Below are 25371 nucleotides of genomic sequence, written 5' to 3'. Positions count from 1 at the left end.
GCAGGCGATCATAACACTACGTGTATACATAAATACAGTGTGTGTGTATATATATACACACACACATATGTTTTGATCATATATATACACACACATTTTTATATAGAAAGGGTATGTGTGTGCATAGTTATGCATGTGTAATACAAAACAAAGCCTGTAAGACGCCTGCAATTTTGAATCTTGAAGGGATATTTTAAAAAAAACAAAAGCAAAACTGCAATCATTAACCCTTCCCGACAACTAAAAAAAAATCTCATTTGCAACTCATACACTCTTAAGCTTTGGATTTGGTTTGCTTGCCTTCCAGCCCTCAGTGCCACAGTGTCTGACATCTGGCGCAGCTGAATCACTTCAACATGGAAGATCGAACACTTCAAAGCATCTCGGAGTGGTTCTGGAAAGGGAAAACCCATTTGTCCTCAAGAGTCAGGTAAGGCAACATGCTGGAAGTCATGTGTGGTACCCACAGTAAAAATAAACTAACGAATGCAGTCAATTTAACAGAAATTGAAGGCAGGTTCTGATCCTAGATGACACAACTCAGCCAATGGTGTACGGACAGACAAGTTATAAATGTATTACCTGAGGAGACGATAATTGCACAAATGTTTGAAAATAGGTTTCAACCTTTCATGCGGTACTTTAATATTGCACATACAGAGGAAAGGTGGTGAAATAATATTTTTAACCCCGTAATTAGCACTGTAATAATGTTGGCTGTTTAAATCAGTTAATACTACTAAAGAGGAACTCTAATTTAATAATAGAGACACAAACCCAGGTATTTCTAAGTGAGGTTGGCTTCCCACCAACAGTATTCAATATAATTTTGTCTTCATTTATACTGTAGATAACGGCCAGTGCAGAATGTGGCTGTGTTTATAGAATTGCCCTGGATACCTTCAGAAGAGCCAGAAAAACATAATGATCTACAAACTGGGGAGGAAATAAAAATAAAACCTTCCCCCCGCCCCTGCCCCTGTTATTCCTTAAAAATCAATTTTAATGTAACTTGAAAAGTTCTGATTTTGGTACAGTTATTACTTTTAGTTTGGTTTCATTTCTGCTTTTAAAATATAGCTTTCTAGAGACCTTACATTAACTTCACAGATTACAGCTGACATTGAACAGAGGTATAAGGTATAAACCAAATATAAAAGACCATCCAATTCCATGCATGATTAAATGCTGACTCAAGATACTGCAGTATTTTTGATCCCCAAAGTTTAATAAAATTCAGGACAGGCAATAAGGGGTCGCAGACAAATTAAAATTTATTGAGACAGACAAAAATGCAACTATTTCAGACTACAGTTAAGCATTTACAGTTAACCAAAGATAGCAAAATGCTCACATTCCACTTAACTCCGTATGGAAAAAGCATTCAGAATTTACTATGCAATTCTACTTACTATGACAGTCTACATCCATCTACAGTAGGGACATCAAACTGAAACACATAATATTTGGATCTCTCCTTACAGATCTACACATTTAACAGTAACGGACATCAACAGCATTGAGAAAAGTATAAAAAGACCAAAACCCACCTACTGTAGAAAGGGCTTTTTGATGTATAGTAACTGTACAAAGCAGCCTATGTATTAAGGGAACTTGAATGGCATACAGAAGGGACTGCAATAAAAGCCAACAAATGTGAGAAGCTAAGCTTGAGCGATCTGGTGGTCTGTATCAAGTGCTGACCTTAGATCTATGTCATTTGCTGCTTGAGGGGAAAATGCTACAAAACTTCTAATATCAAAATATTCCCATGCCAGAGACTAACAGACTAGGCTGGAGAGGCGAAGAGAAGCATTCACTAGCAAACAGTGTTGTTTTTAAATATAAACTTTACATTTTCAATATAAACTGTAGAATAAATATTAAATAAACACTTCAAATGGTTTAAAATAATACAGCTACAGAATAGCTTAAAAAAAAGGAAAAGAAAAAAGAAAAGGATTCTTTGTGTTCACAGCAAAGGCCAGTAATGACCCAAAAAACCCAACTGTGCTGAAATCTGAACTCAAGGGCATTTTGATTTAACCACAGTAGTTAAAAGGACACCTTGAAACACAAAGCAATGCCTAACAGTATCTCATAGTCTCTAATATGAAAAGAAAATGAGATTAAAAATTGGTTTGCGTCTCTAAAAGAATGGGACAACTCTGATTCCAGTTTTCACAATTAGGAAATGTTTGGAAGGTCAATGACTTGATGCAGATGGGAAGTCCTCCTTTGCAAAAAAAAAAAAAAAAAAAAAAAAAAAGGAATTAAGCTGGAAGTGAATTAAATCATTTAGAAAGCATGAAGAATGGCAGGGGCTTGATCTGGAAGAGCACTGGTTCTTGGCAGAATCACTGGTTTCTTTTAAAGAATTAAAACATTTTCTTAATGCAGCTTCCCAAATTGGACACACACACATGGGTATAAATGTATTTATACAGACACAAATATATACATATATGTATATATAGGCTGCAGATCCCCCAGCCACTGGAGGATGCCAGTGGATCACCAAAGGGCTTTGGTGCCTTTGCAATATTTCGGACCTTGCTCTTAAAGCAATCCATAGGCTGAGCTGCCCTTCCAAGCACTACTCTCTTTAAACTCCCGTGTAGTCGTACCCAACTGAACTACGCAATAAAACGGATTTTTTTTTTTTTTCCAATGCTCACCCTGATTCAGAAGAACATTTGAACAACTGAAGCAGGTGACTGAACGATCGCCTGGCTGGGGTGGTCTTGCTGAATCCAGGTCAGCAGGCTTAAAAAAATGTGTGCATGTCTGTGTATGTTGGGGTTTTTTTAGGAGGGTTTTTTTTTTTCTTTTTTTTTTCTTTTCTTCTTCTGTGTGAAGGGAAATGTGCTACCAGAGGCCAGCCGAACCAGTCAAAGCATCTGCCCTCTTGCCTGGCTGTGCTGGGCCCAGAGCCATTTGACTGGGACCCAGACCCACAGCATGTTTGAGTCGGTGAGGCTGAAGACAGTAATTGTTTTATAGTTTAAGAGAAAGATATAAAACCTGCCAGCTGTGATTTGGAATAGTGGCATGTGAGAGATTACAGCTAAGAGAGGATCAATGGTGTTGAGAAATGGATGGCGGTGGCACGTCTGCTCATGTAAACTGAAGGATGCCCACGTTCACTTTTAAAGGCTTCTTTAACAGCTTTTATTTAATCATTTTGCATGTTTGCATGTGGCACAGAAGGGCTGCAACCTTGGACTCTGGAGCTGCCTGCAAGGGCTTGGTTAGACAGGCTTTACCCTGGTGAGGTGCTGGGCGGGAGAAGGGGTTCACTATGTGGCCTTTGAAGGAAAGCATAGTTCCAGGATAAGCTGTTGCAAAGGGACACAGGACTGCAGAAAAAAACCTTAGCTGTGTGTGGAGAATGAGTCCAGTCAGGCGGATAAGCATAACTCAGCTGACTGCGGACCTCAGTTTTATGTCAGAGTGAAATGGCAACTCTGTGCCTTAGGCAGGTGCTGCACAGGACAGCAGAGCTAGACCCCGAGAGTATGGGTTTAATTAGTAAAATACCAGAAGGAAACCATCCACGATGTTTGAGAAATAAGCTACTGATGGTGTTCAATTGCTTCTCACAAAATCATACTATTTAGGGGAACAGAAATGCTGGTTGTATCTGTTCCTCTTGCAAGTCAGCGTCATTTTCTATGAAAGGCAAGTAGAAAAAGCGGGTGTGTGCATGTGTGTGCTGTGCAGCTCATGGACAATAATTTAAAAATAAATTTTCAAAAGCTATAGGCAAACCAAAGGGAGTTGAGGCAGGGCGGACGCCAGGCCTTTTGCAAATGACTGCGATGGCAGATTTTTGGGACGATGCGGGGGCGTGAAACAACAGACAACAAATTCCTCACAGTTTTACACATCCTTCTGCATTAATAACAATTATGCAGGCTTGCTCTTTGTTCTCAGGTCATTGATCTAGACAAATAGGAAATGAAAGAGGAGAAAACAACTGAGCCCCTTACAACACACGGTGGCTGAAAGGGGTTCCTCTTCTGTATTGCTCTTCTGATCACGTCTGAAAGCAGAAGTCCTACACAGAGGAGGAGAAGCTCTGCAGTGGGCATTGACTTTGGAGAGGGCTGAGAATGTGAGTATGTGAACCAGCCGTGTTTTGACTCCGTACTATCTCCACCTCTATATCCAACACTAACTCAGAGGAAAAAAAAAAAAATTTGATGTAATTAGTGTTCTGTGTAATAAGCACATTTTTCATTCTGCAAAATAACTCACAGGCAAATCACAGGCACCGCTAAAATACTTACACCTGCATCCTAATGCAAGCGTGGGGTTAAGGTACCTCTTACTGTTTCTGAAAACGGCAAAAATAATAAAAGGTCACCACAGTACATCAGTGCATCAGAGAACTGCAATGGGAAAGGACATGGCAAGTCATTTAATGTCAATATGCTGTGATACAACCGAAGAGCTACGAATATATGGGAGATGCTGAGGGAATCACAGATTGCATTTTAATACTATTCTCTTCTGCGTGTAGTATGAGTGTGCAGCTTGTCACACTGAGCAAAGGGGTTATGCTTTTGAAACACCACCACCTGAAGCTGCTTTTTTTTAAACAGGCCAAATAAATATTAACTATTTAAATTAAAGAAATGACAGCTTATTACTTTTGATGGTTAGTGTCTTTGACAGCTTTATAACTTTGGACTGAGGGATTGCTACGGGTAAATGAAGAACAGGCAGCTCCATAGCGTGTGAGCAGGAAGCAGAGGCTGCCTGCGCGATGTTAGTGCAGCTCTCAGTGCAAACAAGTTCAGACAGAAGCTGAGGAACAGCTATGGAGGTGGTTGTGATGCTACAAATTCACAAAACACTTTCCTTAAACACTCTGAAAGGCGGATGGGCTCTGTTCCCTGCCTGTAGGGCTTGGCCCATGATAGCTGCAAGCTCTCAGCGTCTCTTAAGATCAATCCGTGCTCCTTAACCAAATACACAGTGCCCGTGAGCTGAGCTCCGCGCTGGTGGGAGCTCTGCCTTCAGTGGGGGCTGGACTAAGCCTGTTGGACTCATTCTCAGAGAATGTAAGGAAGAGAAAATCCCACCAGTGGGTTTCTTTCTGGATTAAACCTCTGGTGCTGGGCAGCCAGAAGTCACTATCCAAAGAGACTTACTCTTTACTGGAATGTAACAAATATGGACTAGAAAATGAGGCACCTACTTTTCCTTCTTCATGAAAGAAAAATAACTGTTTCTGATATGATCCAGGTAACAATCTATGACACAAATTCTCTAACATGAGAAGAGCTTCTAAGCCTTGTATTGGTTTGTTGAGCCCCTTCTGCGATTCTTCGTTCTCAGGATATATTTCAGAAGCTGTGCAAGTGAGGATTAAGACATGAAATGTTTTTTGAAACAAAACTCATTGCCCCTGTGGATAGAACAAAAATCCCCCAAACCAACTGAACAAAAGCTATATTCCAAACAGTCCTTGCTGGACAAAAAAGTTGTCTTCCAAATTAAATAGACTCTACAAAATGAAACTCAGTAGAGAGGGAATATTTGTGCCAGGTACTCTCAGATACAATTGCAGAGATATGATGTGACTTGCAATATTGTGCAAAACGTGAGTCCTCATTATGATGGGCACTACCATATATAACCAATTTCATCATCCTTATCATCATCTTCATCTTCATCATCTTCATTAGCTGCTCTTACATGAATCTTCAGTTTCCCTTCTTTGTCTTTTTTTGCTGCTTCAGGTTCCTCTTCCAAATCATCCAACAATACAACGGATCCGCCACTGCCAAAATCCCCTGAGGTTTCTTGCTCTTCTTCTGAAACAGGTGAGCGGAAAGGTCATTCCCTCCCATGACACCAAATCCCTCGTTCATCACTACCCTTGTCATTCAAGCCACCGTCATTTGCAGTGTTACTTTTTTAAATTCATTGGTTCAGCTATTCATGAAACAACCTCTAAATTTCAATTTTCATCCTGAACTGGGATAAATATATATCAATTCACTCTGAAAAATTTACTTGCATAAAAAACTATGCATTGCCCTTCTCCTAGAGACGCGACTGGAGGGTCTCAGTTCACACGCATGCAGGCCAGAGAATCATTATTCATTTGTAAATATGTTCATCCCATCACAACTCTGTAAACCAGGTTCAAAATATTCCACAAATTTATTTTATTTGAGTGCACAAACCACACTCTGCAAATGTAGCTATTGAGCCTAACATCTGTGATGTGATTCTGGAACCTCAGACCTTCTGGGTCGCTGCTTTTTCTGTCCCTTCTGGAGGAAGAAAAGCTGCATCCACAACCATCACTGAAGCACTCTGAAGGAATACGGCTGAAATTTTGCTTGCCTAGGTATAACGGCTAATTGGTGATTTCACATATCTACATAATATTGTCCTGTCAGCAATTTCATTGGGCTTGGTTGTTAATTTATAAAATTTTACACTTTTAGGCCTTCCTTTGTCTGGAAAGACATTATTCATGAAGTCCCAGTAAGTGTGCGTTCCAGAGTATACAGAACAATATATTTAATAACCGTGCACAGCAATCCCATAGCCTTAATTTTAATATCAATTACTATATTTTCCAGGCTGGTAGCAAAAATATCTTCTTATCAGTGGTTATTGCCTGATAACTTCCGCTGCAACCCCGCCCCAGTCCAAAGGACCAATGCATACATAGGGGCCCCACATGTACTCTGAATAGGAAAATACAGGAGCACTTGGAATAATGGTAGCCATGTCTCCCTGTTGTCACTTTTGTTATCGTACTCCATCGTACAGCCATGGCAGGGCTTACAACAGTGTTAATTCCTTTGTTGTCTGAGGAAAGCACATCATTACTCACCACAACTAACCGTCCCTTGCTTTCTTGAGCCAGCTATCTCATTCCCGTACTTATCAACACACCAGCACTGCCCTGTGCTGCCATGGCACTGAGTGGCTTTGTAATAACCTTCTTCATTGCACCGCGGGATGAAAACACCTGAATAAAATATAAGGTATAATCAGCAATGCAAGACTCTGTAGGAGCAAGCAGGTATAGCAAGTACTATGAACTTGTCACTTATTTACATGAAGATCTTCACAGTGTTGGCAGGAAAATACATGTGATTACCTGGTGCCTAAAAGGGAGCAGAAATTATATATAATTAACTATTTTCAGCCACCCTGGCCACTGCACAGTGCATAAATGCTTGTCATACATAGCACATGGAGGGTGATGGCATACGGTCCTAGAGATAGGTTCAGTCTGTCCCTGAGTGATTAATATTCCCACAGAGCCCCTTTCAGATTTAACTCCTGGTTTTAAACTTTTCTTCCCAATTGGATTATTACCCCAACTTCATTAATTCTGCATTTCCCCTCCATTTGTACTCCTTCAGCGTTTACCATATAAGTCTTTCCACAACACTGTAATTATCCCTGGAAGGTGTCTGCCATCTGCTTGCTATTCATACTAATCTCAAGCACAAGTTCCAACTTACTGTTCCCATGGACAAAAGGAGAAGTAACGCATAAGCTTTACGGAGAGGGACAACAGGATTTGCAGTCAGTAAGTCTTTGGATTTGAAGCCCAAGATTTGTCTCACAATAAAAGCAATATAGTTCAGCTTTGTAGAGTGTGGTTCATTCTGGCTTCTGCAGACAGGGAAGCTCTCAGGAGAAACCCATTTTATTGTTCCCACCATTTTCAGCAGGTACAGCAAATGTACTTCAATATGAAAAGCCCTCTTGTCCTTCGAGATGAGTTAGCTTTATTCCCAGGGGAGGTCAATGCAGTCATTTTCCCTTCTTTGCCAATTGCTTCAATTTGAAACACGGCAGAAACCCACCCTTGCCCCCAAATTTCTAGTCTCAAATGATTTCTGAGAAAGTATTTTTCTCCTTTGTCAAAGATACCAGTGATTTACTGGTCACGCAGTAAGTTTTTTTTAACTAGTTCCATGTGTATAGTATCTCTCCAGTCAGTTCCCGTGTCAAAGGGGCTATTTCCACTACATTTCTCACAGAAAAAATGAATGAGAAGGTGCTGCCCTAATGTCATGAAATTTCCTATATAAAAGACATAAAAGTGGAAGTCAATCTCATGCACGTGTGCACACACACATATATACATCTATATAAAGCGAAGCCTTGAATTTCCAAACTCATCGCACTGCAGATCTTGTCTAATGTTTGAGTGCTGCTAATGTAGGTCTGGAAGATGAGAACAGAAACCTTTGGCCATCTGCAGAAATCTTTGTATACTGGCTCAGTTTTGGAGACCACTTCACATCCATTAGTGAGAGTATTTTAAAAAAAACTTCAAAGCACAATCTTACAGCAGGTTTGCTTATAGGTACCACCATTATGTTCATGTACCGATATAAGCATACTGATGACTACCAAAGATTCATTTTCACTATTTATAAAAAATGGTTCTAATAACCATGTGTATATTTTTGCAGGTTTTTGTAAGTTAATGCTTACTGGTCAAACTTTTATTTTGATATTGATTGAAAATGTTTTTTTTCTCATATTCATGCTCATGTCCTCTCTCTGTTAAGCACTGCAGGTGCTTATCAGACTATACACGACCCTGGGAAAAGCGCTCAGGTGCTGATTTTGAGCCGGAGTAAATCAGCATAGCTGTACCTGTGTCCCTAGAGCTCCCCGTTACATCAGCTGAGCAGTTGGCTCCAGGAAGACTCGAAGGGGGGACCTCAGTGACATTACGGGGTGAGCAGGGAACGGCCTCTGCATTTTAAACTGTCTCATGCTTTCTCTTTTCCTTGAGCAATGCAACCTTTCTCTTTGAAACAGGCCTTTTTGCATAGTTTCACTGTGTTTCTTGTAAGGTGTTAAAATGTTCCACACTGCCTGTAAAAGCCACAGATTTAAAAATAAATGATGGCCCAGGCTCACTCCCAACATAACCGTGTGTGGAAAGGATTCACACGCTGGGTCACAGTGAAGAGTAGAAGGTACTCTTCCTTCTGCGTGGGAAATTTGTGCCAATTTGTATGTAACACTGGAGCTTTCAATATTTAGCTGTGCATAGTAATGTCACAGTATTTGCCAGCCATCAGACGGAAGATTACAGCATGTCCTCTCCAATGTGTCAGGTGCAGGTGATAATCTGGTGGGGATAGAGAGTCACTGGGAGCAAGTGTTGTACAACGCGACGATTCGTCCTGTAAATCCTACACAAATCGGTCCCTGTGTTCATGAGAAATAAGCTCTGGCTACAAGCTCCGCTATTCTGGAGCGTGGCATCCAGACAGCCCATTTAGTGGGAACATTTCACCCCATAATTTGGTCTGGCATCGGAGAACATTTGTAGCGTTTGGAATGTAGTGTTTGGAAGGAGAAAGGAGTTCACTTTTCCTCTCCAGAAGGTCTTGCACAGCCGGTGCTTCCCCATAAGTGTGGAGAGGACAGCTGGTGGACCAGCTTTACTATTCAGCACTACAAAATGTTAGTCACTCCCCACTGAACTGCCTCAGGTTAGTGATTCCTGCTTCCCCCATCTCTCTTTGTCCCACGGAGTATTTAATTATCCCATGCAAACTTGAACACCACTGTTGCATCTACATCCTCTTTATGGATCCAGACCTATATCTCTTTTTTTTTTTGCATCATTTCCTTATCTATTTAATACTCCCCTTCCTCAGAGGACATGGGGAGAATAATTGTATGCTGAAGATAGTGAAGCACACAGGTAAAAGCCTGACAGAATTAAGTGCTAGCCGGCACACAGCTCCCTGTATTAGCTATCACGTTAGCTGAATTCACAGGGCTGATACAGAAGAAAATAGTGACGGGAGCACAAGTTTATTACCTTAGTGATGTGGGAGAAGCATTATCAGGCTGCACAGTTGTATGCTCTAAAAGTACACTCTCTGCGGTTAATTGTACTCTAGATAAATCTGGTAGGAAAAGATGAATAGTGCTGTTTACTTTTTAATTCAGTCCCCTGGGATGCTAGACTCTATTTGAAAGCCTCCAAATTCAACATATCTAATGGCAATGGCTTTGAAGTCATTTGTTGCAACTGTCATGCGTTTTGAAAAACATGTAGAGAACAAAATATCAAAAGTCATCATTTTTTTATCAATGGATACAAGTTAACAGAAGTCTTGTTCGTGCATACCGTCCAGACTGTAAATGCTGTACTCTATATGTCAGGGATAGCGAAGGAAAGAGAATAATTAAAGACTGGTTTCTGTGAAAATATTCATCTCTCATTTCAATCTTCATTTTTGATACAAGCATGTTTTTTGTCATGTGTATGTTTTGGTTTCCATTTGCATGATTTTTCAGTCAGCAAAGAGAAAAGACAATGTTTTCCACTGTATAAATAGCTATGAGAGCAGATTAAAATCTCACAGACAGGTGCCATTATGCAGGCAGACTTTCCAGGTAGGCAAAGCAAAGAGTTCCTCTCTATATTATAATTTTCTAGCTTGTGGAACAACCTATGCCTGACACTTCTTGATTTGTTGAGCTTGGCCACTTCCATCCTTCATTTTTTTTTTAATACAGTTGACTAGAAGTTATTTGTGGTAAGGGACCATTCTTACTGCTTTTACTTTGTCATTTTACTACTCCTATTGTGATCAGATCCCAGTGACATGTGCTACAACTGCCTGCATGTTGTACTACCCACAATATAGCCATCATTTTTCCCTGCACACCAGAACAAACCACTTATGTTTCAACCCAGATGACATTTATTGCATACAGCAAATAACAGCAAGCATAAAATAAATATGGGATAGCCAAAGCTATCTGTTAGGAACTGGGCTTCTTATTCTTTTAGGTGGCTTTGAAAATCATGACACCCACGAGACAGAGAACACTGTGACTTTCTCTGCCACAGCATGCATTTGAACACAAATGCAAAATATTTACGGAATGGAGCACACATACATCTGAGCGATCAATCCTCCCTTCGCTCCCACAGCTATGAACAGCAGGAGCTGTTAACTCTGAAACATCTCAATCTTTATGTGAACTTGCTATGAAAGGATGATGGAACTAAACCACAGTCCCTGTGGCCTTTGGGAATGTTCATTCTTATTTTAAACCAAAGAATCCAGGTTGGGATTGTTTCTAAGGCACCTGAACCATGAGTCCAAACAGCAGTGGTGTCTGGGAATGGCAGGGTTTGGCAACGATGAGCTTTGCAGAAGCTCTGTGTGCAGGGTCTGCTAATGAGCATCTAGAAACATCAGACTAAAATCTGAGAGCAACCCGAGAAGCAGACTGCAACCTGAGAATCACTTCAGCAGAGCTGACACGCACGCTCTGTGCTGCAGCTAGTGATGCTGTGAGAACCTGACACGCGTTCTCGATGATGGGCCTGACAGCCTGGGTCTGAGGTGAGGCAGACTCTCCAAGGGTGGAATGCAGTCCTTTCTGTAAACAGAGACTTTAATCTGTACTGATACGCCTCACGTGGCTTGGGTCTACCTACATGAATGCGGTAGGACAGATGTTTCAATAAGATAGCACCACATAAACGTTAGGCTATGTAACACTGCACACATTTTAGGGTATGGAGTTAGTTACCTTAAATTTACTCAGTTCAACAACCGGATTTTTTAGCAATTAAATGGGAAAATGCCATATGGGGGTTTATGTCACCTAATTTTAGATATCCATCAGTCAGTGTAAGTTATGAATCAATCCAGGCTCCCAGCAGTCAATAGGGAGAGGGGCAGGCATTATCACACTGTACAGCACTGAGCATCCTGCAGGGCTGCCTGAAATGAGATGCTACCAATTCCTGTGTTCATATACACGGAATATACTGAAATATTTTTAGGGTGATTGGCCAAAAATGAACCCCATGGAATACATGCATTGCACCATAACTGGAAGAAGACGTGAGCCCATTGGCTGTGCACCGCGGCACCTTCGGTCACCCTTCAAAAATGGGAGGCTTGAGTATCAACCAGCCTCTGTACTTATTCTGACCTACGAGGTGATGAAGGCAGTATCAAGCTCTGGGCAGACAAGGTTTTGCATTTCTGGAGAGCTGTAAATTAGTTCTGAACCTGTTGCCACGCTGACACCTGTTCTGTATGTTGCTATCCCGTTATTTGTTTAATTTCATAGTGTCAGGCCTACACTCTGTGGTGCACATTCCCGACTCAAAACATTAGTCTCTAATTGAAAAACCATTACTGCGTATAAAGTTACAATAATCACAGAAGCTTTAATTAGTTGAGTAAATGAATAGCAAGTAATCGAACTTACCCAACAGACTCTTCCCTCTACTTAGCTTTTGAATTCTATTCATTTCATTCTGGCAAGGAAGACCTAAAATATAATGTATGAGAATCAGTTTCCAGATGGTACGGGACAGACTCTGTAATGACTGGCTTCACTACTGACATGAAATGTAGACTACTGTACACCTGGGAACGAAAGAAGCCCATATGCTGGTACTGCACTGCAAAACAAATTTATGTCATTAGCTCCACTAATTAAAAAAAAAAAAATGGCAACACACTGTAGTTGAGAATAGTGTTTGGGGGCAATTTTCATTGTTAAACCGTTTCCCCTCTCTTTTCACCAAACGGATGTCATGCCAGCTCTCTAACTTTTGATTTGCTAATTGACTAATTCCTGCATTAATAAAAGAGTAAGTTTCCTGAGCTTTCTATCAGCAATAGAGCTTATTCCTAGACTGTGTGCACTGTCACTTACTACTTCTTTGTTTGTTTTAATGATCAAGGGATATTAATACAGCTCACCTGTGACATTAAACATTGTTACACAACGCCCTTTTGCACCAACGCTGGAGAACAGAGCTTTTTAACGCAGCTGACTGCCAATTACCACACTATCCTTATAAGTAGATCAATCAAACCTGAAACACAGGGAAACCTAAACAACTTCTCTTTGTACTGCAAATTGCACAACTCACCGCCCGGCTTCTGGAAGCAGTAGCACCACTCGTTGTTCGAAAGCTTTCCGTCTTTGAAGGAGTCGCAAGAGTTGAAGAGGGGCTTGACGCATGGCTCATACTTATCCAGATAAATGGCACTGATCTCCGAGGGATCCAGCAGCAGGTCATAGTTCATGTCAAGTTTGTTGAACATCCAGCCTAAGGAATCCTTACAGATTGGTAGTATGCTGGTATCAAATCCTGTAAGAAGATAGGCAAATATCCCCAGATGAACCCCTGCGCGCTCACTGCACAGGAATTGTTGCTAAGCTGAAGCCTTTCTAATTTTTTTGGCTGGACTCTGAACACAACCCTAACTTGCCCCAAGCAGAACAAAATTCTAAGACTGAACTGACTGCATAAAGCTTAAAACCCAAGCACAGCTAGAGACTAGAGCACTACTCACACTCTTTAGGAGCTGTGGGGTGGGGAGGGCTGAGATTCATAGCTGATATCTGTAATTCAAAGTTATTTCTACTCAACAAATCCTCACTTTTTTTTCTGTCCATGGTCCAAGTGGGTTGGCCTTGTTCCAAGAAACTGAAACGTGGTGAGAAAAGGCTGCATCCACCGTATTTTCAAACGAGACTGAGTCTGAATGCAATTTAAAACCTGTTTCCCGGACCCTTTTCTAGATCCCGGATCAAATTCTTTCCTAGTGTGCTCTCACCTTCCACCTCTCATCTCAGCTCTTCACCCTGCAGAGCCCTGCCTCGTGTGGTAGACAGCAAAATGCTTTGATCTGGACTGTGAGCTGTCTGGGGGAGAGAAGGGATGAAGCAAAAGAGACGTCTTTTGCTTGCGCTGCTCTGAAGATGTCACTGCTTCAGCTGGGAGCCCCAGAGAGCTGCACATGCTCTTGTACGCCATACCAGCACTATTCGTTCTTGCGGCCTCCAGGATTGTGCAGCAATACAGGATTCTGCTCTTCCACCACTTTGGAAACCACCATCATCATTCATTTTAATAGCCCAAATCCTTAAAAGAGTGCAGCAGCGGTGGTATCACAGAAAGACCAAGCCATGCATATAGGTACCCGCAATGTACATGAGATGCACGTTCCGGTATTCTGCAGTCTCCACAAACACAGTGGCATTGCCTTCTTTCACAAACAAGACAGGGCATGATAAATCCATGTTGTCACTGTATTTTCAATGCTTGGTATAAACATGGAATAATTTCCAGGTTATCTAGGATGCAAGAAGGTATATTTCTAATGTAGAGCTAATAAAGCTGATAATAAGGAAATTGGTTTCAACAAGGACTCAGAAACATGCATACATTGGCTGGGGATTTACAGGCACAGAGGGTACCTGAGCCACGTACCCTGGGCACCTCGCGCTCACGCTGTTTCTGCTGCGTGCGATAACCTGCCTGCGCGCTATTCATTCTGCTATGGGCCACGCAGAGAAGCCTGATGGGCTTTTTGCTTTTGCTGCATCTTTCATTGAAAGAGGTCAAGCTTAGCCTTATTTGCTGTAAGTGTCAAGTCCCATTTCAGGATGCTGCTTTGTTAAAGTGAAACCTAAGATGTTGCTGGAATCACGCTGACAGTTTGTCCAAGCTCTGCAGCCTACCTGCTATTTTAAGTATTAATCCAAAGGAGGGCAGTGCTTTGTGCTGGAAGCTGTGCTTTTTGTACGCAACTGCAGCTGAAGGTTGTCAGTGACATGGAGGAACAATGAGAAGGGTTAACTAAAGGGAAGGTTTATGTCATTCATAATACATGTTTCTATAAGAAAGGAAGAAGGTAACGCCATTTCCTCAGGGCTAGAGGCAGCTCAGGCAGGGAAGAGAGAGCTCACGCTGAACATTTCATCACATTTTTGTGCTGTTATCTCCTCTAACGTTATCTAATCGAGTTTAAGCACAGTGAAAAAGAAAAAGGCCATGTGAATAGATGTAGAGAGGAAGCCTGCTTGCGTTGCTGAAGCAATTAGGACTATGGACTTCAATTATTTTATTCATTTTATTCAGGCAAGCAGGATTTGGTCACTGTGCAATCTCTTGTTGCGTGAAAGGATTTAAGAATCCTTGACTTTGCCTTTACAAGGCACCAAAGAGCAGGACCCGCAGTTCTTCCTTGTGCAGATGTATGCTGTGCCTGATTCCCCTCCATGGGGCAGGTTAAAAGTAGTCAAATGGGCAGGGGTGGATCATTCGGTTGCTCGGTGGAACGGGGATTGGTACATGCTTCAGCTATCCCAGTTTAACACTTTCCAGGGGAAAACCAGCTGGGCTCCTTTGGCTACTCTCTTCCTGCAGAGATACCCTCTCTGGTGATGGTCTTTACGCCCTGTTGTGGCACTTACTGCTGCTACGGTGAATAACTCCAAGTTCTGTTGTACAACCAGTTGAGTGCGGTATGTGTTGCTCAGCCCCGCGGGTCTCTAAAGGTCACCTCCTAACTGGCAAGGATCAACACTGGGAGGAGGAGATCCTGGTACAAACTTGCCCCTGACAGTGTCTGTGGATTATTTCTGAGTCTTGTTTTCCTCCCTGCTGGGAAGTCTTTATCTGTGTGTACAACACGCATTCAGGGATACAACAGCAGCGTGCCCTCAGTACTGATCTGTCTGAGCAGATCACAAGATAGCGACTGATGTGAATACGAAGCTGCTGTGTGACATACTGTCAGGGCTTGGATGCCAGATACAATCATGAAAGGTTACTTAGGAAGACAGTTAATTACATTAGTTGAAGAGTTTTTGATTGTAATTTCTTATAAACAAGGGAGCTTTCACTGTTGTGACCAGAGTTCCAGATTAGGATTATTAAGAGGCTGCATTATTAAGCAGTGCTGGATTATTAGACAGTGTGGTCTGGAAATGTTTAAATATTACAGTGGTAGGTGTGACGGAAAGCACTTAGCTAGATGGTTATTATCAGTGAAAAGGTTAATTCTTTAATCGTCCCTCAATATGTGGTTGAAGGTGAATAGTAGTATCTACCTCCACTTCATACTGTCTCCTGGTAAAAGCTACTGCCTGTAAATCACCTTTTGCAACACTGCACCTGCAGTCCAATACCAACCATCCTGGATGCTCTTGGCACCTAGCCACAGGAATGAAAGCAAAGTGTGCCCTGAGTGTGCAATGCAGCCTCTGACTTACTGCGCAGCCAGGGCACCTGGTGGAAAATGGTTCTTGGAGCTCACTTACCTTCACTGGGAGGTCACCGTGCTCCCATCAGCTTGGCGAGGCCAAGTGATCCTGAATGAATTAACTCCTTTTTTGGAGTCTTTTGATATCCTTGCTTATAAATAATACTGTCATTCTGTAATGAATTAAGTGCTTGGTTAATAGGCTGGACTTCAAGCACAATGGACCTGGAACGGTAACCTCAGTGAGAACTTTTCTGCATCTTTCTGTGCATCAGCTCAGCACTGCAGTGCCTATGGTGAGAAGCAAGAGAATGGTGCAGGCTCCATATCCCTCCTGCTCTTGGCTCCTTGGCAGAGGCTGCCAACACTGATGCCAATTAATGTCAGTTGGGGTGGTGGTTGCTCTCATTTGGACACCTGCTCACAAGGACCTGGACTGAGACCATCATGTTTCTCATTCCGACTGACAGCTGTTCAGCATCCTAACAACTTGCATTCACTACAGAACTGGAAGGAAATCAAAGCGGTGACCTACATGTAAAAGTCTCATATCCCATTAATATGTAAAACGCTCCACCTCCTCTGAATGAAAACGGAATTAAATTTAAAAAAGTCTTTAAGTGAAAATCCTAATTAAAAATAAACACACCTTCTGGCACACAAAATTATTTTTCCCCTTCAAGAGTTGACTTACATAAGCCAGTTTTATTTTATTAAAGTATACTACAATTAAATTAACAGGGGAATAATTAACCTAATTTCCCCCATCACTTAAAATAAAGGAAGGAGGAGAAGAAATGTTCCCCAGAAAAAATCCTTTATATTGTGTAGATCTCTAGTAAAAGAAAACAACTCCCACTCCAACCAAAGAGACTATCTAGATATAGTATGGGAATGTTATGAATTATCACCAGGCTCAGGAGCAATTTGAATTTGATCTTACTACCTAATTAGTTTTATTATTTCCTTATGTCAAAGCATGTCCCTAAGTTGCTTATATTATTTATTGAGGAGATTTCAATTGTACAAATCCTGCAGAAGACAAAGTTCCTGGCCTACGGTGCTTTCCTGGGACCTGGCAGATAGCTCACTGAATGAAGGTTTGAGATTTCAAACACAATGACTTGCCCTCATCCTTTTCCTTTCAAGAGAGTTTAAAAAAAAAAAAAAAAAAAAGAGTATACTTTTTTCCTTCACCTGGGGGTGAACTTAATACACTCAAAAAGTTATTTACACTCACAGTAACATCTTGAAAATGTAACGTAGCATAGAGAAATCTCTGCTGGAACACCTTCTCTAGACAGCTGATGTGTCCGAGGCATCGTAGTCATCGCATCCCACCATCTGTTCCTTTTACTGCCACAAGGGCATACCCACAATGGATTACTTTGAGGATGTGCATGCCTTTTAAGACTCTACAGGCATAACCAAAGCAGTTCAGTTTAATGAAGTGATCAGCCTGGTGAGGAGGGCAACACATGCAGAGCCATAAAAAAAGGGCAATGTGTACATCAGAGCATATTTCCAGAGCTGCATGTGTCCTGTTTGCCAGGATTCACACAAATTCTTTTTTTCAGCCTGGCTATGTGAACTTTGCTTTGAATTCTGAGCCGTGTTTAAGATGTCTTTCATTTTTACAAATGTTTGAAGTTAGAAGCAGCCAAATACTGCCGTCCTTACTCTGTATTTTCAGTGCTACCAGAGAGAATTGGAGCTGCAGAATTTGGCACATGCAGATTAATCATTCATGAATACTGTTGCAAACTCTTAAAAAGAAAAACAAGCCCAAGTTTTGTGGCATTCAAAAATGATTTAGGCATCTTAACTCATAAAGTGTCTGTCTTTTTTTTTTTTTTTTGACATATAAGAAAATAAGAAAAATGTGCCAAACTAAGTCAACAGCCTAAAAATGAACATTGTTGAGATCAAGTGCTTAAGATCATCAAGGCAGCCTTTCATATAAAAGCTGCCAGGAATCCAACTAAACTAAAAAGAGATAACAGCTCCTCTGTGAATCAGAGCAAACACTGCAGAATTACCAGGAATGTTTTTCTCACTGAAATTGCTTCAGCAAAAAAAAAAAAAAACTCAGCACCTTTAGGAATTAATTTGGTCTTTGGCCTTTGGTAAGGTCCTCATGAGCAGCTCACAGGCCATCTCCATGAAAACATCTTTTTGACAGTCTGATAAAATGAGATTGCATGTGGTTCTGGGCCGAAAGGACTTCAGACAAAGTTTTAAGTCTCTGGTGTTTTCTGTCATGGGGTCTGAAATGAATTCACACTTACATCTTGAAGCCATGATTAGCTGTACATCTAGTTGTCTTTTTGCACTACGGTTTGGCTTCCTCTGCATGATAATATCCTTTTTTGGAGTACCGTTTGAGAAATAAGTGGGACATATGGTTTTAAAGATAAGGACTTTGTTGTAAAAAAAAGAAAAAAGATCATCTACACAGAACATGGCTTGTTTCACCACATAGTTATAAGATACAATTACTTGGCATTAATGAGGTTTGACTAGTTTTGAGCAATACAGCCTGTGCTATATTCTGTCTCTTTAGGAAGAGGCAATCTATGGCTACACAAGCTCAGAAGTGGCACAAAAGAAGAGTGGCTGTGGAGACATGGAGACACGGACCAACAGTAAATGCCCGTCCTGATGTGCCGCGCCTGCTCTACTGCACCTTTGGCCTCTCCAGCCTCACACTACAGGGAAACTAGGCACTGGGCTCAAAAGAGCCGTAAAAGGGAGCAGCTGACTGAACCCTTTAAATTCTGCGTGTGCGAACCCTGGCTTTAGACAGCTTGTACTAGGGAATCAGGGCAGTGAAGTGAAGGTGAGTCACACACCTAGATAAAACCTGTGCATCCTACTTTGCAACCCAGGGGCCCACGTGTTTCGGGACATACTATTTAAAAGGATTAATGAGTCCTTACAGAAAATAAATTCGCATCTGCTCTCTGATGAACGTGACCTCTTTTGATGCTGTTATCTGAATCTTTCCCCTCCCTGGTGGGTAAATGACATCAAAATCAGTCATGCTGGCTAAACCCACAGAGAGTAAATGTCCTCTAAACTGTTCATTTTCTCCTTTTCTTAAAACAAAAATAAGTCAAAGGAAGCAAAGATGCTGTTATTAAATACCTGGGACACAACAGATTCCAGCTTTCCACACCACTTAACCATTCCAGCTCTGGGGCTGCAACACGGATGTTTTTATTGTTCTTTTTCTTATATAAGGTGTTAGCAAGATATTGCAAAATAAAATCTAAGTGAGTCCTTTCCAACATTGGCATGATTTTCCTTATGCTTGTATGCCATGTTTTTGGCTCATGCCACTGCCATTGGGTCAGAAAATGCTTGGCCATAAACTGGGAGGTAACCATACACCACGGTCCATCCCCAAGAAGTGATTCGGATGCAGCCACACCGATTTGGAGGGCCATGGAGTTTAACTGTACAGACATGAACTATGTCATGCTAGTTAACCTCAGGGCTTGTGAAAAGTCCCTGAGCAGTTTTATTTACGAGTATAGATGTGACCTCCATGGCCTTCGGACACAGTTATTTGCCTGATTAAATTATAGAGGTCTCTCTGTCTCTGACTGCCAGTTTTTAGAGCAGTTTGGGCCAGAGAGAGCACGAACGGCTGCAGCTCCTTTAGAAAACGGAACGGTGGAGCTATTTACTTGCCGGATCAGGTCTCCTGCGTTACCTGCTTTCTTGCTGGCACCTGCTTGACATGACAATGCAGCACTAACAGCTGTGCTCAGCTGAATGCTCGCAGGCTGGGAAGCTGCCTACAACACTCAGTGTTCAACGGGAAAGGTGTTTTCTTACTGCCTTGTGCTGTCTCCGAGCTTGTTGGTTTGATGACACGATTTGCGTCCTCGTGAAGAGCACCGAACCAGTCTTTTAGTCGCGAAGCGAGATTCCTCAATTCTTTGTCTGTGCAAGCTAGAAAAAGAACAAAGGACCAGTCTGAATCAAGAGCACCAACGAGAAACCTTTCTCCAGATAGTCTATTAGAAAAATATTGTTTCTGGTCGTAAAGTCCTTCTCGTTAAGAGCTCTGAAGTAAAAGAGAAGGCTAGGGAAAAGGATGCAAGATAAGAAGAAAATGTAAGTCATTATGAATTATAAGTCGTACTCAAGTACTTCCTTGGTAGCTGACATGATTTGTGGTGGAAGAAGTGACACACAGAGCTACCCGCAGGTTCTCAGTTAGAGCTATGTGACTGTTTAACTTAAATGTTTTCACCTTTTAGGATTTCAGAGAAAAATATCAGTCAAACAGATGGGGAGGAGGGACATACTTGCCTAGACATACTACTCGAACAAGATGCTAGGAATAATTTATAACCACATTTGGCTTAGTATAAGGCTATTATCACAGTGATGGGAAATATATACACTTATTTATATACATAAAAAAGAAAATTGTTATGTTGCTCTAGGTCTACTGCAAAAGAGACTTTGCCACCTCTGCAGATTGTCAATTCCATTCTGTTAGCAAGGTAAAACATTTCTTTTCTTATAAATTTTTACTAAGAAATATCTAATTTTTCCAGAAATTTCTGCCAAGAGATTAATGTCCAGCTGAAGCAAATATTTTTAAGGAAGAAAGCTGCATTAATCACCAGTTTCTGTCACAAAATATATCCTTGTTTCTGTATCATGTTTAGTGCTTAAAATTCACATGCTCAGACAATTTTATTATTCCTGCTGTGCACTCATTCTACATTTTAAATGACATTTCTTGGAATACAGAGCAAGATTTTATGCCATAGAGGCAGACATCCTTCACAGGGCAAGCCACAATATGTCTTCTCCAATTCACTGCACATTATAATATTCCTCCTTCCACCTTATTGAAGAACAATTGAGTGCCACAGCTTGTCTTCCCAAGTTACGCTCACTGCTCCAACGACTGCAATGAACATGGCTGTGGTGAGTATTTGTTTGTTCTCACAGGGGTTTTTGGGTCAGAAATAACTCTGAAGTTTAAAAAAAGGACACTATAGCTTTTTCTAAGTGGAAAGTTTTTTAGCATTGGGGGTGGGGGGGGGAGAAAAAGAAAGATTTTCCCATTTTTCTGTAAATGCTGAAAGAGTTTGATAGATTTTCCTATTAAAGATAAAACTATGAAGATCACTATGCCACTAAGGCTGAGTCCAGGTAAGGAAAAATCAAGTCTTAAAGAAAAAACCCAGCAATTAATGTAAAATAAATGCAAGGCCATGCAATATTAACTGTGAAGTGGCTTACGTTACTGAAAAAGCTTATCACTTTGTTTTCTCACTTAAATTAACATTATATTTTACTCATCGTAAACTACCTTATCTTTGCAAGTTAAGACAAAAATCAGGGAGTGATAGGATTTTTGAGCCCATCGTGCCATCTTTTCTATAAGGAACATCTCACGCTGCTGTTGTTCCTTGGCTGTTACAAAGTCTTTTATCAGAGAAGAATCACAACAGAAGCAATAGCAGAACAAATTCCATCATCCTGCCCATAATAAGCCCTCATCAGGAGATGTTGCCTGAAGGAGCGAGGGGGTAGGAAGAAAACTAATTTTATAGGTAATAAATATTCAGGAATGAACTAGCTCTAGACAGGCACGAATGATTTCTTATTTTGTGAATTTAGATCCATAAAGACAAAGAAATTTCCATCATGCACTAATTTCAACAGGGGCTGGGCACCTAAATACATGTTAGAAGTGATGGAGATACTTTTATATGGGATGGGAGATGCTGTTCCTGCATTCCCTGTTGAACTGTCATCAGCTGATTTTCATCAGACATTAAGTTTTGCTGTAATATTATTAGGCAACTACAGCAACACGAGAGACCATAATAGCCTTTTCTTCAATAACCTGCCTTCACAAGTGTTTTCTGAGAAGGAGCGTACCGATGATCATATCATCTTTCAGAATTAAAAGCAGGCAGTATCTTTGTATCTTTTCTTTCCTTCTGCCAAGTAGCCTTCTTGTCCTTTGAAAGTCAGTTTTGCAAAGGAAAAAAAGAGAAATATAGTGCATACCAAGTAAGTGTTGTTTAGCCAATACCTCGTACATGACAGGTTATCCATATGATCAGAGTATTTCACAAATGTATCTCCAGTCAAAACTGCACACATAAACACAGCTGTGACTACCGATTATATCAAGTGGGTGAAAAAAAGAGGATGCAGTTGTCCAAGAAATGAGTAACGTAGTTTTATTGTGCAAACCTGACACTTATTAAATATTTATGGTGGCACACGACATCTTTAGGAAGCCAAGGTTGGAACTCTGGACTACAAACCCCATTCCTGTTCCTTCCTGACACCCTCATCATGCCTTCTGCACAGGTATACTGAGCTTCACAGACAGTCAACAAGTCACAGGGAAAAAAAATATATATTAAAGAAAATACCCTCTAGGGCTGTTTCCCTTATTCAGATTTGTGTACTTCCAAATACAAATACAACTCGAGACACCACAGAAACCTAAGGTAAGTCAAATGCTCTGAGGGCTACTGTATTTGCTCTCAAACTCACAATGCCATGCTGCCGGCACAGAGTGCCAGGCAGGAGCTTGGAGCACGCTCGCCTCCTCTCCTGGCCTCAGCACTGTGCAGAATGGCCTTCCCAGGGAAAAACTGATGTCTCTAAAACAAATTTTGCAAAGTGGTCATTTGGTTTAAACTGCATTGACTGAGGAAATTTGAATCCATGCTTTAAAATTGCAATAGAAAACAGGACTGAATGCACAGTGCAGGTGGAACAGAAGTAGATTAATTGATGCTAGATCAGACTTGAAACTATTTCTCTGTATAGTCCAGCCAGTCAAACATGTCAGGATCTGTAAAATGCCATTCATAACTAAGTCATTATAATTTTTTTTTGCTTGTTTGTAATGCTAACCGTGTCAAGAACTGGCTTTTACCATGCACATGTACATTCCTGCTTAAACCAATTCTCTGCCATTACCCAAGTGCTGCAATCCATGACCTACATCAGCTTGGTTATACCCTACGGCTGCTCAGACAGGCAGAAGAGCCCTGTATCCTCCTGTGATTCCCTAACAATATTTCTCTTGATTTTGATGGAGCAAGGATAGGCTTTCAGCCTCTTCTGTGCTGTAGCTTCCTCGAAGACTGCCTCATTCACTCGCTCTGAGCAGAGTCTTTAAAAGTGGACCCTGGATGATGCTTTCTCTTGTTTTCACCGACACTGCAAAATGCCACAAACCCTGCAGATTTCCTTTGGGATTTGGTCTGAGGCATGACTTGACAGTAAGCCCAGAACTGGAGTTTTCTGCATACTGGAGAGTTTTTTTGTGAATAACTGAGATATTCCTTAAGTATGTTGCTTAAGGATGATTCAACAGCGGATATTACGTTGAGGTTCTCTCTTAGGACTCAGTCTTTCTTCAGAAGAATTACTGCTGTTTCATGAGTAAAACAGGAACCCAGTGTGCTGTTAATACGTAGTGAATAATAAATTTCTTCATGAGACTTCAAAAATTTAATGCAAAGTTCAGTTAAATTTCTATTCAAGTATTTCATGCCCTCAATCTTACTTTCTCCTGAACATTAAAATAAAGGAAGTAGTATTTCACATTTTTTGTATTTTATTTTAATGTCACCATGCACGGCTAAAAAGATTCTGCCTCTCTGCCTAATGGAACTGCATTCTATTTTATTTATTTTATTTGAACATTTTCAGAAAACTCTAATCATTCTGCATTTGTATGTTTTGGGACACATTATTTTAGACACTTCAAAGTGGATTGACCTTCAGAGGGCCTGAGTTTAACACAAAGTCAGGCCCAGCCTCCAGCTGGGTATCTAGGAACCAGAGCACTTGATTTATTTCTGGTGGTAGAGCCCATTAGTTACATATCAAACGATTAGGAAACATAGCTCTGAGAAGCCCCAGATCTAAGATCCTCATCTATAAATTTGCATTAGTGTAAGTTATAAAGCAAGAATCTTCTTCATGAAAAATACAGTGCAAATGTACCTCTTCGCTATTAACAGAAGTTCCAAGTAACATTTCTCAGATGAGAAGAATAAGGCTGTAGGAGGAATAGATGTGATAATGGGTCTCCTGCTATTTGAAGATCTATAAGGAGAAAATACGTAGGTTGCAAACAGTATGGATATTGACATGACTCGAAGCACTGATTAAACAAATCTGGAATGAAGAGAAACACCAAGGGAGGAACCTCTCCACAGCCCCTCTCTCGTAGCTGAAATCTGTCCAGTCAACTGTCAACAATCATTTAAAACTCTACTGCTGTAAAAAAGACACAAGTGCAAACATAGGCAAATAAGCATTTTCACTTCTGTGTGCATTTTCTTCAAGATAAGAGAATCTGGCTTCAAATCTTTCCCCACACCTTTTAAAAAGAGCAAAACCCACAAGACTTCATCCTTGTTGTTTTACTGATGTCGCTGAAAGTTCTGCCTTAGCAACCCTCTGATACCAGGTCCCCACATCGTATGAACTCCTGGACCCTTCACTGCTGATGCGCTTTGATGACATCCGTTGCGTAGCCCACGACTTCCCTGCATGCGGCAGGTTGGTACGGCTGCTGTAACAAACTGGGATGGTGAGGCAGGTTGGTTAACATCCAGCTTGTCAACTTTATCACAGTGCCCTGCATCTGACGTGGCAGTGGGACCACGAGCAGGGGCAGAATCTGTCACTTCTTTGAGTTACGGCAATGCGAACGCAGGAGGAGGATGGATTTGCTGCTGGATCCAACCGACATCCTCAGATCTGAATCTGCAGATGTTACGAATCAGCCTGCAGAAGTGATTTAATAGCAAGCACTGGAAGTGCAGATTTATTCCCAAGGGTGAAGCAATTGGTCCAGCAGTTATTTATTCCTAACAAACAGTGTTGCTAAATACCTATTTTTACCAAGCAGAAAACATTAATCTGACCTAATGAAAAGCCATTAGCATGCTGCAAAGGCTCAGGTTTTTATAGGCGTGCTTCCATTATGGACTTTTTCAGCTCTACAGATACTAATCTATACACATTGGTGGTGAAAATTAACAGTATAATATTTAATGTCACTCTTTCAGGGAGGGACTTTCAAAAGTGCTCAGTGCCAGAAATCAACATTAAAACTGAACTTACCTGTAGAAGCATAAGATTAAATCAATATTGAATGTTCTCTCACAACCCATTTTTACTCCAGCCTAGCAAAACAATATTGTAAAATCTCCAGCCACTAACAAAACAAGCCTTATAACTCATACTGCAGTTAATTCTGAACAAAACTTAGTACTAAGGAAGTATATTACTACAT

At 41.0% G+C, this 25371-nt stretch overlaps 1 protein-coding gene across 1 annotated transcript in view; it reads right to left on the bottom strand.

Moving 5' to 3' along the window:
* Positions 1-5634: 5634 nt before the first annotated feature.
* Positions 5635-25371, bottom strand: part of SPOCK1 (SPARC (osteonectin), cwcv and kazal like domains proteoglycan 1) — a 329292-nt gene continuing 309555 nt past the window's right edge. The window contains exons 7-11 of the mRNA XM_075715200.1: positions 19902-20018; positions 12935-13156; positions 12262-12324; positions 6863-7000; positions 5635-5825 (exon numbers count right to left, since the gene is read on the bottom strand). Coding sequence (XP_075571315.1) covers positions 5635-5825; positions 6863-7000; positions 12262-12324; positions 12935-13156; positions 19902-20018 — 731 coding nt within the window. The remainder of the gene's footprint in view (positions 5826-6862; positions 7001-12261; positions 12325-12934; positions 13157-19901; positions 20019-25371) is intronic.

Source organism: Pelecanus crispus, chromosome 8, assembly GCF_030463565.1.
Source record: "Pelecanus crispus isolate bPelCri1 chromosome 8, bPelCri1.pri, whole genome shotgun sequence".
Taxonomy (NCBI): domain Eukaryota; kingdom Metazoa; phylum Chordata; class Aves; order Pelecaniformes; family Pelecanidae; genus Pelecanus; species Pelecanus crispus.
This window is presented reverse-complemented; position numbering and strand designations above follow the sequence as displayed.